The sequence below is a fragment of the Moschus berezovskii genome, chromosome 16 (genome assembly GCF_049115385.1).
Source record: "Moschus berezovskii isolate FMDL1 chromosome 16, NW_MosBer_1.0, whole genome shotgun sequence".
Taxonomy (NCBI): domain Eukaryota; kingdom Metazoa; phylum Chordata; class Mammalia; order Artiodactyla; family Moschidae; genus Moschus; species Moschus berezovskii.
The window spans coordinates 77,612,033-77,627,787 of NC_142475.1; the positions used below are offsets into that span (position 1 = coordinate 77,612,033).

The 15,755-nt window shown below is 40.1% G+C and overlaps 1 protein-coding gene across 1 annotated transcript in view; it reads right to left on the reverse strand.

The window, feature by feature from the left end:
* Positions 1-15,755, reverse strand: part of RP1 (RP1 axonemal microtubule associated) — a 137,386-nt gene that overhangs the window by 86,143 nt on the left and 35,488 nt on the right. The window contains exon 3 of the mRNA XM_055432611.2: positions 15,535-15,706. Coding sequence (XP_055288586.2) covers positions 15,535-15,706 — 172 coding nt within the window. The remainder of the gene's footprint in view (positions 1-15,534; positions 15,707-15,755) is intronic.

A 15,755-nucleotide genomic window follows, 5' to 3' on the forward strand; every position in this document is an offset into this window, starting at 1 on the left:
AATCTTAAAAATTAGGGCAGAAATAAATGCAAAAGAAACAAAAGAGACCATAGCAAAACTCAACAAAGCCAAAAGCTGGTTCTTTGAGAGGGTAAATAAAATTGACAAACCACTAGCCAGACTCATCAAGAAACAAAGGGAGAAAAACCAAATCAATAAAATTAGAAATGAAAATGGAGAGATCACAACCAACAACACAGAAATACAAAGGATCATTAGAGACTACTACCAGCAATTATATGGCAATAAAATGGACAACTTGGAAGAAATGGACAAATTCTTAGAAAAGTACAACTTTCCAAAACTGAACCAGGAAAAAATAGAAAATCTTAACAGATCCATCACAAGCATGGAAATAGAAGCTGTAATCAAAAATCTACCAGCAAACAAAAGTCCAGGTCCAGACGGCTTCAGAGCTGAATTCTACCAAAAATTTAGAGAAGAGCTAACACCTATTCTACTCAAACTCTTCCAGAAAATTGCTGAGGAAGGGAAACTTCCAAACTCATTCTATGAGGCCACCATCACCCTAATCCCAAAACCTGGTAAAGATCCCACAAAAAAAGAAAACTACAGGCCAGTATCACTGATGAACATAGATGCAAAAATCCTTAACAAAATTCTAGCAATCAGAATCCACCAACACTTTAAGAAGATCATACATCATGACCAAGTGGGCTTTATCCCAGGAATGCAAGGATTCTTCAATATCCGCAAATCAATCAATGTAATACACCACATGGACAAACTGAAAAATAAAAATCATATGATTATCTCAATAGATGCAGAGAAAGCCTTTGACAAAATTCAACATCCATTTATGATAAAAACCCTCCAGAAGGTAGCAATAGAAGGAACATACCTCAACATAATAAAAGCTATATATGACAAACCCACAGCAAACATTATCCTCAATGGTGAAAAACTGAAAGCATTTGCCCTAAAGTCAGGAACAAGACAAGGGTGCCCACTCTCACCACTACTATTCAACATAGTTCTGGAAGTTTTGGCCACAGCAATCAGAGCAGAAAAAGACATAAAAGGAATCCAAATTGGAAAAGAAGAAGTAAAACTTTCACTGTTCGCTGATGACATGATCCTTTACACAGAAAACCCTAAAGACTCTACCAGAAAACTACTAGAGCTAATCAATGAATACAGTAACGTTGCAGGATATAAAATCAACACACAGAAATCCCTTGCATTCCTATACACTAATAATGAGAAAATAGAGAGATTAAGGAAACTATTCCATTCACTGTTGCAATGAAAAGAATTAAATACTTAGGAATATATCTACCTAAGGAAACAAAAGACTTGTACATAGAAAACTATAAAACACTAGTGAAAGTAATCAAAGAGGACACTAATAGATGGAGAAATATACCGTGTTTGTGGATTGGAAGAATAAATATTGTGAAAATGAGTATACTACCCAAAGTAATTTATACATTCAATGCAATCCCTATCAAACTACCAATGATATTTTTCATAGAACTAGAACAAATAATCTCACAATTTGTATGGAAATACAAAAAACCTCGAATAGCCAAAGCAATCTTGAGGAAGAAGAAAGGAACTGGGGGAATCAACCTGCCGGACTTCAGGCTCTACTACAAAGCCACAGTCATCAAGACAGTACGGTATTGGCATAAAGACAGAAATATAGATCAATGGAACAAAATAGAAAGCCGAGAGATAAATCCACGCACCTATGGACACCTTATCTTTGACAAAGGAGGCAAGAATATAAAATGGGGAAAAGACAGTCTCTTTAACAAGTGGTGCTGGGAAAACAGGTCAGCCACTTGTAAAAGAATGAAACTAGAACACTTCCTAACACCATACACAAAAATAAAATAAAAATGAATTAAAGATCTAAATGTAAGACCAGAAACTATAAAATTCCTAGAGGAGAACATAGGCAAAACACTCTCCGAAATAAATCACAGCAGGATCCTCCATGACCCACCTCCCAGAATATTGGAAATAAAGCAAAATTAAACTAATGGGACCTAATTAAAATTAAAAGCTTCTACACAGCAAAGGAAACTATAAGCAAGGTGAAAAGACAGCCTTCAGAATGGGAGAAAATAATAGCAAATGAAGCAACTGATAAAGGATTAATCTCCAAAATATACAAGCAGCTCCTGCAGCTCAATTCCAGAAAAATAAACGACCCAATCAAAAAATGGGCCAAAGAACTAAACAGACATTTCTCCAAAGAAGACATACAGATGGCTAACAAACACATGAAAAAATGCTCAACACCCCTCATAATCAGAGAAATGCAAATCAAAACCACAATGAGATACCATTTCACACCAGTCAGAATGGCTGCTATCCAAAAGTCTACATGCAATAAATGCTGGAGAGGGTGTGGAGAGAAGAGAACCCTCTTACACTGTTGGTGGGAATACAAACTAGTACAGCCACTATGGATAACAGTATGGAGATTCCTTAAAAAACTGGAAATAGAACTGCCATATGATCCAGCAATCGCACTCCTGGGCATACACACCGAGGAAACCAGAATTGAAAGAGACACATGTACTCCAATGTTCATCACAGCACTGTTTATAATAGCCAGGACATGGAAGCAACCTAGATGTCCATCTGCAGACGAACGGATAAGAAAGCTTTGGTACATATACACAATGGAGTATTTCTCAGCCATCAAAAAGAATGCATCTGAATCAGTTCTAATGAGGTGGATGAAACTAGAGCCTATTATACAGAGTGAAGTAAGCTAGAAAGAAAAACACCAATACAGTATCAGTTCAGTTCAGTTCAGTCGCTCAGTCGTGTCCGACTCTCCGCGACCCCATGAATCACAGCACGCCAGGCCTCCCTGTCCATCACCAACTCCCGGAGTTCACTCAAACTCATGTCCACAGAGTCGGTGATGCCATCCAGCCATCTCATTCTCCATCGTCCCCTTCTCCTCCCGCCCCCAACCTTTCCCAGCATCAGAGTCTTTTCCAGTGAGTCAACTCGTCGCATGAGGTGGCCAAAGTATTGAAGTTTCAGCTTTAGCATCAGTCCTTCCAATGAACACCCAGGATCGACCTCCCTTAGAATGGACTGGTTGGATCTCCTTGCAGTCCAAGGGACTCTCAAGAGTCGTCTCCAACACCACAGTTCAAAAGCATCAATTCTTTGGCGATCAGCTTTCTTCACAGTCCAACTCTCACATCCATACATGACCATGGGAAAAACCATAGCCTTGACTAGAAGGACCTTTGTTGGCAAAGTAATGTCTCTGCTTTTTAATATATTATCAAGGTTGGTCATAACTTTCCTTCCAAGAAGTAAGCATCTACTAACACATATATATGGAATTTAGAAAGATGGAAATGATAACCTTGTATACGAGACAGCAAAAGAGACACATATGTATAGAAAAGTCTTTAGGACTCTGTGGGAGAGGGTGAGGGTGGGATGATTTGGTAGAATGGCATTGAAACATGTATATTATCATATGTGAAACGAATCGCCAGTCCAAGTTCGATGCATGATACAAGATGCTCAGGGCTGGTGTGCGGGGTTGACCCAAAGGGAGGATAAGGAGAGGAGGGAGGTGGGAGAGGGGTTCAGAAAGGGGAACTCATATACACCCAGGGCGGATTCATGTCAATGTATGGCAAAACCAACCAATATAATATTGCAAAATAAAAAAAATTAATAAAAAGCAAGGTATGTACAGATGTGAGAGTTGGACCATAAGGAAGGCTGAGGACTGAAGAACTAATGCTTTCAAACTGTGGTGCTAGAGAAGACTCTTAAAGAGTTCCTTGGACTGCAAGGAGATCAAACCAGTCAATTCCAAAGGAAATCAATCCTGAATATTTATTGGAAGGACTAGTGCTGAAGCTGAAGCTCCAATACTTTGGCCACCCAATGTGTAGAGCCGACTCACTGGAAAAGACCCTGATTCTGGGGAAGACTGAGGGCAGGAGGAGAAGTGGGCAATAGAGGATGAGATAGTTGGATGGTATCACCAACTCAAAAGGACATGAATTTGAGCAAACTCTGGGAGAGAGTAAAGGACAGGAAAGCCTGGTGTGCTGCAGTCCATGGGGCTGCAAAGAGTCGGACACAGCTTAGCCGCTGAACAACAACAGACCAGGAGAAAGCGTGTAAAACATGTATCTGAATATGTTATATCCACAACATATGAAGAACTCTTACTACTCTAAGACTGCAAGACCCAACAGAAAATAAGATTTGAAAAGACACTGTGCCATAAAAAACACAGGAATGACAAACACCAATATTTACTAGGGAAATGCCAATTAAATCCACAAAGAGGTATCACTAAACACACACCAGAATGGCTAAAATTTAAAAGACGATAACACCTAGTGCAAGCTAGAATACAGAACCACTGGAATTCTCATAAGCTGCTGCTGGGATGTGAAATGGCACAGCTGCTTGTAGAAGCAGCTTGCAATTTCTGATAAGAGTTAAATATACGATTGTCATGAAACCTAGCAATTTCACTGCTAGATGTTTACCTAGGAGAAATAAAAATGTATGTCCTGTAAAAAGACTTGTACCTGTACTTGTGGTCTTGTCAGATCCCACACCCCCAGCCCATGTGCAGTGACCCACAAGTGTGCAGGATATCAAGGCCGTGGAGGTCTCCCCTCTGAGGAGCAAAAGTTTCAAGCCCCATGTCCAGCTCCCCAGTCCAGGGAAACTGCACCAGGAAACAAGTTCTCACAAGGTTTGACTTTAAAAAACAATAAACAGCAGAGCTGACATATTGGAGAAACTGAGATTCTGCTTTTGAAGATCTTGTGCACAAACTGACTCAATCGATGCCCCAGCAGAGGTGGCAGCTTGACAAATGCCAGGTCACACGAGGAGCTTCACTGACTAGGGATGACTGAAGGTGTGTGCTGGGGGCAGGTGTGGAGAACCGCCTTCAGGGACAGGCAATGTGCGTCCAGTGCGATGGGCAAATTCTGCTGCAAGCCTCACATCCTCTCCACCTCATCTCTCAACCTTCTTCTGAGGCAGCTCCTCACAGGGGCCCCATTTGGTGGATGAGAAAACTGAGAGAATGAGTGCTGACTGCATGGAACATGGCTTCAGCATCTCAGTTTAACCCTTGAAAATGGGACACGTGTATGTCCCTGAAGGTGAAGAGGGAGAACACCTGATGTGTGTGTATGCATGATAAGTCACTTCAGTCGTGTCTGACTCTTTGTGACCCCATGTACTGTTGCCTGCCAGGTTCCTCTGTCCATGGGATTCTCCAGACAAGAATACTAGAGTGGGTTACCATGCCTTTCGCCAAAGGATCTTCCTGACCCAGGGATCGAACCCGTGTCTGTCTCCTGCATTGGCAGGTGGGTTCTTTACCACTTGAGCCACCTGGGAGGCCAGAACACCTGACTGTTGTTCAGTCGCTAAGCTGTGTTTGACTCTTTGCGACCCCACAGACTGCAGCACACCAGGCTTCCCTGTGCTTCACCATCCCCTGGAAAATACCTGCCAGCTTCATGTAAAAACCACTCCTATCCGCCCAGCCCGTAACCCATTAACTAAGCTTCAACCTGAGTTAGAGTTTTGGTTGCTCCAGTCTCCTCATCTTTCCTGGGGATCAACTCTGATGTTTCCTGATAGCCAACGCTTCCCTTCATATCCCCACGACTTGTGAACTTACACTCCTTGCTAACAGTGTATTTCCTCTAATTCTGAACACTGCTAATCCCTTCTGGGTTTGAGGCTTGGGGCTGCCTGCACAACTGGGTCCTCAGCTCTCTGCAGCAGAGGCACGCAGCCCAGGCCTGGCTTGAACCTTAGCTGCTCCAGCGAACCCACCAGCCTCCCTCCGAGGGGCCTGAGCGCCTGGCCGCATGTGGCACAGCTGCCATCTGGTGTCCATGGGTGGTAACTGCATCAATCCACCTGGTCGTGTATTCCCCTAACACAACAGGCTAGACCCATTTCTCAGTCCTCAAGCACTTCATCTCTAAAGCAAAAGTCAGATCTGTGTGCTAGTCTTAAAACTTTCTCTAATGTCATTTAATCTAGATTTCCAAATGTTTAAGATTTTTTTTAAATGTAAGCCTTGTGAAAAATTTTAAAATCCTCTGAATGTTTAAAAGAAAAAAATGATTTTCACAGACACGGCTTCATAAAATACAAGAAACTTAGTTCTATCCTTCAGCATCTTTGCATATCTTCCCATACGTATGGATGCAGAGTTAATAAATCAAGAGCATGACAAGCACTTTGTATCCACCCAGCACACGTTTATGAGGCGCCCACCATGCCCCAGATCAAGTAAAATGCTAGATGTGGGATATAAACATGAGAAGACTTGGCTCCCAGTCTCAGACTTCAGTGCATTGGAACACATTCATTTTAAACAAGAACATTACACAGACAAGCATCTCTCATTCATGTTTGTCACTCCCAATTTATCTTCCCCAGTATCATCTGGGCCTTCCAGGACAACATTTGATGTCATATTACTAAAAACCATACGCTATATGCCACATTCTTCTAAAACCTCCTGGTTGTTATGATTTCCCCCATTCCCTTGGTATGCCTAAAATAACATGGGTGTGTGCATGCTAAGACCTTTCAGTCTTGTTTGCGACCCCATGGACTATACCCCGCCAGGCTCTTCCATCCATGGGATTTCCCAGGCAAGAATACTGGAGTGGGTTGCCATGCAACCCGGGGGATCTTCCCCAACCCAGGGATCGAACCCTAGTCTCTTGCATCTCTTGCAGGCGGCTTCTTTACCTGCTAAGCCACCGGGGAAACCCCAAATGTCACTCCTTCCAAATTAAAAGCAAAAATAATTTCCCTGTGTCTCGGCTCTGCAACATTGCCACAAATCTTCAACTTGTCAAAAAAAAAAAAAAACAACCCAAACAAACATGCAGTATCTGAAAAATGCAATAAAGCTAAGTGCAGGTTCAGTTCAGTTCAGTTCAGTTCAGTTGCTCAGTCGTGTCCGACTCTCCGCAGGTATGTCTCCGCAATTTTAGCCCTTTTATTTCACCAAAATTTCTCATTGCTCATTACAGAAGGCTACACATTACAATTTCCATATTTCAATCAGAAGAGTTCATCATTCAATACAGAAAAATAATACTCTATGTAGAGGTAGTATTCCTCTTATTAAATAAATAGCAACTCATAATTTTTTATGAATTTATGACTCAAGCTGAACTGAAATAGAAAATCAAGGTATTCTTTATGTAAGTAATTACTTTTAGCTCCCCAATGCCAAATTTATGTTATATTAGCACCTCCATGTGTGGCTCCAAAACCATTAATTTTTCTATTTTGAGTCAATTCCAGATAAGAGACATAGATTTCCACATTTTATAAAACTTGTTTCTATACCATCAAACAATGAAAAACAAGAACCTAAAAAGATTCCCTGGTCAAGACTGAGGCAAAAACACCACAAGTATTCAAGAGACAATTTATGGTTCTCAGCCTAATCAAATTTATTTATTCTCCTAAGCAACATGTTTTTATTTATATCTAATTAAATGTTTTATTAACACAGGTGGACATGGAAAGAAATCTGTAAAGTTCTTCACAGCAGTTCTTTCTTTCAAATTTGAGAACTCTGAAGTCACCTTTCTCTTTTCTCTTCCAACTTAAATCATTCCAGTTCCTCTCATTTTTCTTCACAAAGCATGACTTGAACTTTTTCATTTTCTCTGACCTATTTAAATTTCTTGACATTTTACTAATGTTAAAAGATTATAATTTCTAGGCAAAGTACTGGAGAGCCAGCTGAGTGGTACAGCATCATTTTCTACTCATGAGGAAAAATGGTGAGTCCTGTCCGAAGGATATACTTGCAAGTTCATTAGACAGATGTTACAAGGAAAGGAGATTCAATACATTTGGCACACACACACACAAATATTACAAGACTGTTATGACACTCTTATAACCATACTTTGATCAAATCAGCAGTTAAAATTAATAAATGAAGTAATCTATGTCTATTCCGGTAACTAATACCTTCAATACACATTTTGCACTAAGTTGACATTAAAAAAAAGGGAGGGAGAGATTAATTCCTGTCCTCAGGGCATTTATGATATCTTAGGAGGAAAATAAGAGAAATAAGAAATTACACGTTCAAGAGAAAAACGCATAGAAAGTTCAAAAAGAATAGAAACCTAGTCTGTTAACTGCTGGAAAAATGAAGAATACAGGAGTGATTAAAGTCAAACTGGATTATCCAGTGGCAAGATGTCTAGGGTAAGTTCATTCTGAAGAAGTGGGAAATTCTTAGAGGTATCTAATCCATGTCCATCCCATGTGCTTCATCTTTTCATAAGGAGAAAACACTGATGAAAGGCTGTGCTGATACTGAAATTGGAAATCTGCTCGTTCATCACAGTATCAAGATCAGTCTAATGTAATTAGTTCTCCTCCTCCCAAATGAAAAGATTTTCGTCTTCAAAAATATAAAATATTTCTAAGATATTTCTGCTGCTAATACCTAAGGATGTCTCAACTTGGCAAAACAGGCGAGCTTGGCCAAGCATTTCAAAGGACAAATGATAGCTGTGTTCTCTGACTACTTGATTGAGATTCGTTCCTGAGTTCTGGAATCTTCGGTTTAATAAGTTGTTGTTCTCATCAACTACTTCAAAGATGTCCTTTGTCTGACTGCTGGGGTCTTGTGTATTCGAATTCAACTGACCCACAACTAGCAACAACGTGTGCAAGAAATTCTTTAAATATGACTGAAATTTATTGAAATTATTTTCTTCCTCTAAGCCCAAGCAATTACTTTGTTTTAATTTTCTCCTCCTGTCCATCAAGTCAAATGTGTTATTAAAATGAGGCCAATCGTGTGTATTGCCAATGGCATTATCAGTAAGTGCTCTTCTACTTGTTTTATTGTTCTTATCTCTGAACATGGTTTTGCTTGACTGTTGTAACCGTGGGTGTATTTTCATCCATAACTGGAGACTCAAAGAATTTTCAACATCAGAATCTTTGCAATACGCAAATCCTCGGTGTTCCTCATTTATAGGCTGGTTAATCACAGTTAGTATTGGGCAATGTTGACCACAGATATTATAGAGTTTATCCAAAGAGTCACCTTCCTGAAGGGCGCCATGAATTACATGACTACCAGCCAATGGTTGGTTCCTAACAGCACCATCAGAGACAGGATGGACTTTGTTACCAGAAGACGCGAAGACATGAGTGGCAGACGTACACACTCTCTCTGATTTAAGGTTACCCTTCTCCTCTGCTGAGTGATTTGGATTTCTCTCCTGAGCACAAGCTTCATCTTGAATATCTAGCTCATCATCACGGAAGGGCTCCGAGTCACTACAATGAGGCACGTTAAAATAATTGCATCTCAGCTCAGGAGGCTGAGTCAGTTCCTCTAGCTCTGAGGAGGATAGTTCAGCCATGCTTGGGCCTGGAGCCAAGTTTCCAAAATGTGAATACGGAACCTCATTGCTGCTATTATCCAGTAGAGTATCCACTGATGTGGTGTCTGCATGGACACACAGGCCAGAACATTCAGGTGATGACACTCTTAGCAAATGATTTTCTTTCAGGAGCCACTTGCCCTTGTCGATCAGTACTCCCTCTTCCCTATCCCTGAGGATTCTTTTATGATCATTCTGTTTTGTACCGTGTTCTGCAATGTCTTCCCTGGGATAACTGGCCCTCACATTATTAACATCACATTTATCTCGTTTTTGCTGCAGAAATTTCTGAAACACAGTTGAATTACTAGATACCCGTTCCAAAGAGCCAAGTGACTGACCTTCAGAATCATAAAGACCTACTTTCCCAGTGCCCTGAAATTCCACAGAATCACAAGGATAAACCTGAGATGTGTGTGTAGATCCAGCAAAAAAAGATGGTCTCATCATTTCTGCTTTACCATAAAGTTTCTCTATTGTCCTTTTAACAAATCGTTTGTTGCATTCTTTCTCAGGGGTCATCTCTTCATCACTGTCACTGGGGCCATCACTCGATGTTTTGTATGACTGTTCATTCTCACTGTTTTGTCTATAATCTGACCAATCAGAAGTTCCTGACCTTCTTAAGCCATTTTTAAAATTAAGAGGGGACTCTGCAGAACTTCCAGCTTCCAAGCTTTCCACCATCTTCTTGACTCTTGTTTTAGTTTCTCCTTCACCGGGCTCCTTTTCCGTATTTTGCTTAGAATCATAGCAAAATACTAAAGATGGTGGTGTCACCAGTCTCCTACTGATTGTCTCACAAATTACACCATCCTTTCCTTCTTCTGCATCATTTCTGCTGGACACTTCGTTCAACTCCGAACTTTTACTAGCCTCTAACTCCTTTTGGATCAATTCTTCAGTCACTTGCTCCCCTGAATTTACCTTTATATTAAAGATACCAGTGTTCTGGTTTTCTAATTCCTCAAAAGATTCCATTTCTGAGACATTTCTTTCACTTGATGTCATGCTGTTGGTTGTTGAGCCTGGTTCTTCAGAAGTCTTTGAATCCTCCTTATCAAAAGATGTATATACATTTTTATCCTGAAATTTCTTTAATGAACAACTTTCAGATTTATCTAAAAAACTATGTTCTCCATCAAGTTCTGATTCAGTTGTATTTTGCAAAGAGCCACGGTGGCTTAAACTACTGATACTTTGGTGTGACACCAACATGTTAGAGCCATGTTTACACCCAGGGTCTGCCAAAATATTTCTGTCTTTCTGAACTTCATCAACTCTTTCTAACTCTTCAGTCAATTCCAAATTATCAACTCTCTCATAGATATGGTTTTGCTCATAAGCGCAAGCCTCATGAGGAGACACAGCATCAGTAAGTGAAGAGATGTCTCTTAAGAAACAAGCCTTGTTCATGGAAGTCTGATCTGTGGTACGGTCATCACTGGGGCAAGAATCTTCACTGAGGTGACAAGTCTCTTCTGGAGGGTAAGTCTTGCCTACAGTGCCCATTTCACGTGGAGAGCGAGCCACTGCTCTAACACAGACTTCGGAGACTTCCTCACTGGCAGTATAGCTTCCATCTAAAGAGACTTCCTGTGTTTTCTCATTTTCAGCGCCCTGAGGAACTATCTGAATGTTGGGTGTGCAGCAATTTGCAGAAAGACCTATTGGAACCACATCCTGTTCTTTCTCAGTGAGTCCAAAGTGATTCGTGGTTGATTCCACTAAGCTGGCCACGGCGGCCTTCAAGTCATCAGCTTCCTCTGTGACGGCAATGTGCTTCAGCACCTCCAACAATGCAAGTGTTTCTGAACTTCTCGCCTTGAGAGCATCACCTGGACAGAAGCTACTCACACCTCCCTTTAGGGTTAGCACCAGGAGCCAAGCTAGAAGTACATTAGTGGAAGAATTACATATCAAAGAAGGGAAAGGAACTTCTGAAAGTGGACCTGGCATCTGAACAACTCCATTTTGAGCCTTGGGACTACTAGGAACCAAAGCTTGCAGCTGGCGAAGCAGCTGGACTGGTGACAAGTGCTGTGAGCCGTCCCCTTCCAGATCTACTTGTACGGCAGTCTCTACGCTTGGCCCTTTTGCAGCAAGGTTTATGTCTTTGTAAACAAGGCTCATCCCTTGCCTTGACTTTGCAGCAGATACCTGACTCTTAGCATTAGGATCATCAGTAGCTGACTGCGACAAAGTACAGAATTCATGAACAGAAAGCAAGTAAGTATCATTCAGAGAGTCAGTCTGGCTCTCACGGTGATCCTGGATAAGTTCTTCACTGCTATCTTTGTCAAAAGACATACCTACTTTCTTCCCTAGATTGTCTCCTGTCAAACTGGCACTTTTAGTTGTGTGTCTGTTACTTTCCAGAACAGAATCATTTCCTTTTCCAGAACTAGTGTGGGAACTGTTTCCTGGAAGAAAACCGTTGCTGTAACTCACCACACCCCTTTCCTTTTTGTATACTGGAGCTGACTTGCCAAGCTGCAAAGCTGCTTGTGGACTTAAGTTCTGCAACCATCTTTGTACATAACCTTGAACTGAATGATGGGTAACATTCTCAGGAAAAACAGCTTTTTCCAAAGAAGCCAAGGAATTTGCCCTGGTTGTGACATGCTGCTTACTTACAGTAGTATCTGATTTCAACTTATCCCTTTTTTGTTTTTTCTGGCTCCTTAAAGTTATGTGTGAATTATTAAGTTTTGAAACTAAACTCCTCTTTGATGTTCCTCTCAAATACCAAGATGCTGTTTCTGCCTGAGACTCTGGCCCACAAAAAGCATTGGGTTTTTGCTCAAGGAAGTTAAACAAATGAAACAAATTTTGATTTTCAAAAGTATTTTTGCAATATCCGATCTCATTGTGGGAAAACACTTTCTCTCCTTGACCAATTTCTCTTTTTGTAGGTCCCCCCAAGTTTACTTTGTTTAGTGGTCTGGATTTTCTTCTGGCTAAAAGTCCTTGAACCTTAGGTTTATGAATAGTATTTAATTTATTTCTGTGGAAATTTCTGGAATTCACAGGATTATTACCTTTCGAAGAAAAATAATTTGATTCAATTACCATATCACTTGCATGGAGGTTTTTCTCACAAAGTGTGGCCCCTTTGAGAGGACTACGTGAATCTCGCAATATGGTTTCCTGTGCAATTCTACCACTTGTGTTCATTCTCTTATTCTTCCTGGGGATTTTTTTAGTTGCCATCTCTCCAGCCTGATGCTGAGAATTTATCACATACTGCTGAGATTTCATCTTTTTTTTGCTAGCAACAGATGATAAAATCTGCTTTTCATTTTCTGGAAGTTTTGTTAAACCACACTGAGAAAATTCATGAATCAGTTGGTCGATTCTTGAAGTGACAGTAGAGGATCCTACTGAAGCTGGGGTCTTAGAAATAGTTTTGTCAGTTCCAGGGCTGTTACTTGAAGAGTGAGCTGCATCTGCTAAGAAAGGGCTGTATCTATCATCGGTGTTACCGTAAGTTCTTAAATTCTTGATACTAGCTTTGTCATCTGCTGTGACATTATCAAATATACCTTCCTCCACAATTGACTTTTCTGATGTAGTCTGTGGCAAGCCACCATTATGGGACATCTCTAACATCTTCTGACTTGTAATTTCTACAATACCAGCACTTACTGCACTTGATTTGAGCAATCTGCTTTCCTTTTTTCTTTCTAAAGATGATGCTACCTGCTCATCATTATCAACTTGAACAAGTATGGGTCTGTTTGACATAGATGACATTTTACTGCAAGAATGTGTGACCATGTGATACTCAGACTTGTTTTCCCAATCTTTCCTTTCTTCATTGTAGGAAAACTGCCCAATCATTTTCTCTTGAACCTCAGTTTCAGATACTAAGGTCACACTGCCTATCACAGACTTCTTCTGCCTCACTCTCCTTGGTCCAGGTGTAGGGGGCCTGTAGAAACGTTGCTTCACTCGATCCTGGGTGGCATGTGTGTCCATAGCAGGGTTCTCCCAGCTAGCAGGACTGCAAGTTTCAACATCTTGATCTTTCACTTGAGTGTTCACCTCCTCTGCTAGACTGTCCACCTGACTACCACCTTTCTCCAGAGGTGAGACATCTGCAGACAATGAACATGCAGTAATCTTTACACCAGATGATCGATCATCCGTTCTCCCTGGGAGACTGCTTATTTCACTTTTTTCACCATTATTGGACAGATCAGCTCTACAGAGAGTGGTTGTCCATTTTATAGTTTCCTCCTCTTTTATCTTGAATCGAATTTTCATCTCAACTGTCATAGTGCCATCTTGATTAAAAATAATTGATTTCTCAACATCATCTTCAGAAGGATATATCAATAAATTCTGAGAATCATTTTTTTCTAATGCCAAGTAATTTTCAGAAGCAAAAGAATGATCTGAGTAGCAATCATTACTCTGCATTTTCTCAGAAGAAAGAGAATAAATCTGAGATGTTGGGCTTGAAGGTACATGTGTGCTCACTTTCAAGATTTTAAAAGTAAAATACAACGTGGAAGAGAGAGAAGTCACAAATATCCAATAGAGGAGGCAGCAAAGAAAGAAAAGAAGAAAATGAACAATTAGTATGAAAAATACCCTATTTTCTAACTGTCATAGTAAGATATTGTTAAGTTTCTCACCTCCATGTATTCATCTGGTCACTTTAATTCATGGTAATATCTGGTACATTTCTACCATACTTTTTAAAAAAGAACTTAAATTCTACTTCAGTGAGGAAATTCACAGAATTGTACTTAAGTCTTAATGAGTTTAACAAGGTAATTTTAATACAGAAAGTATAAAGTAGAAACTTCTAAGGATTCTAGCAAAAATAAAGGGGTTTCTGCGAGGTTTGCTTTTGCTGTATTATTCTGTTTCACAGTACTGGACTTAGGGTGTAATCCAGTGCTGCTTACCTATCCATACAAGCAAGGGATAGTTTTTTGGTGGTATTCATCTTCCTATCAGTATGTATCAAAGAGAGGTTGTATAGCATTACCAAACTGAAAACAGTTTTATAATTTATTTTAAAGGCAAAATTAACTAAGTAATAACTATTAATTTAACATTATCTTCTATAAACAAAACATTTAATTTAATGTCAGTCACAAAAGAGAAGAGAGCTAATCACAAACCCAGATATCGAGGTACTTTTTTAACATTCACCTGGAGCGATGACCTTGGCACTCCTGCTTCCTCAATTCAGTCTAACTTGTATAGATGTGCACATGCATGTGCTGTGCTATGCTCAGTCACTCAGTCGTGTCTGACTCTATGTGACCCCATGGACTGTAGTCCACCAGGCTCCTCTATCCATGAGATTCTCCAGGCAAGAATACTGGAGTGGGTTGCCCAGCCCTCCTCCAGGGGATCTTCTCGACTCAGGGACTGAAGACGGATCTCTGTCGTCTCCTGTACTGGCAGGTGGATTCTTTACCACTGAGTCACTTGGGAAGCCCTGTACATATGCTTACCATCAATTCAGGGTATAAGGCTAGAGATACTTTCTCTTATTTTGGGAATACATTTACCAAAATTATAAATGAAAATGTTTCACTCATAATAAAAAGTGAATCTAAGGGTCTATGGCTTTTATTGGAATAACTTCAGAAAGCGGAGCATGTATGTAGTTAAGAGAATTTTTTTAAAGTCAATCAATTAATCTGAGCTCAGCTGTGCTACATGGTATTTATTATATATAGAAAACTCCAAAACTACTGGTGTGTCGCTTACTCATATCCCATAGAATTTAGAATTCCTCCCTAAATCAAGAAATGATGGCACTTTGATCTTTTATCTAGGTATTAGGTGCAAAATGAAAGAAAGAAAAAGAAACTCATCAATTTAAATAGATATATCGTTGATTGATTTGAAAAACAATCTTTTCAAAATTATTAATCTCTCTGACTCTTTGCAGCTATAAATAGAACCAATTTCAGTTTAAAATGTTTTGATCCTCTCTTTTTCTGTGATGAAGGAAATTGATCATTTAAGATGAATTGCTGTTGTTGTTGTTTTTGAGGTTTAAAAAAAAAAAAAAACTTAGGGCTAAAAATAAGGGTTATATATTTAAGTGACTTACTTTTTCTGCTTTCTGACCTAGCATTTCCCTTGGGGTACACACGACGAGAGATGCCTGGTAATCTAGCAGGAAGCAAGTACTTTTGGATGTCATAATTTCCTGGTTTAAACGGTTCCTTTCCTGCTGCCACCACAGCTCCAGAGCTCAGGATCACAGCCTGCAGACTGGGAACCTAGGGAAAAAAATCAAAGAGTTGTGGTCCTGACACGAGCAACATGAAG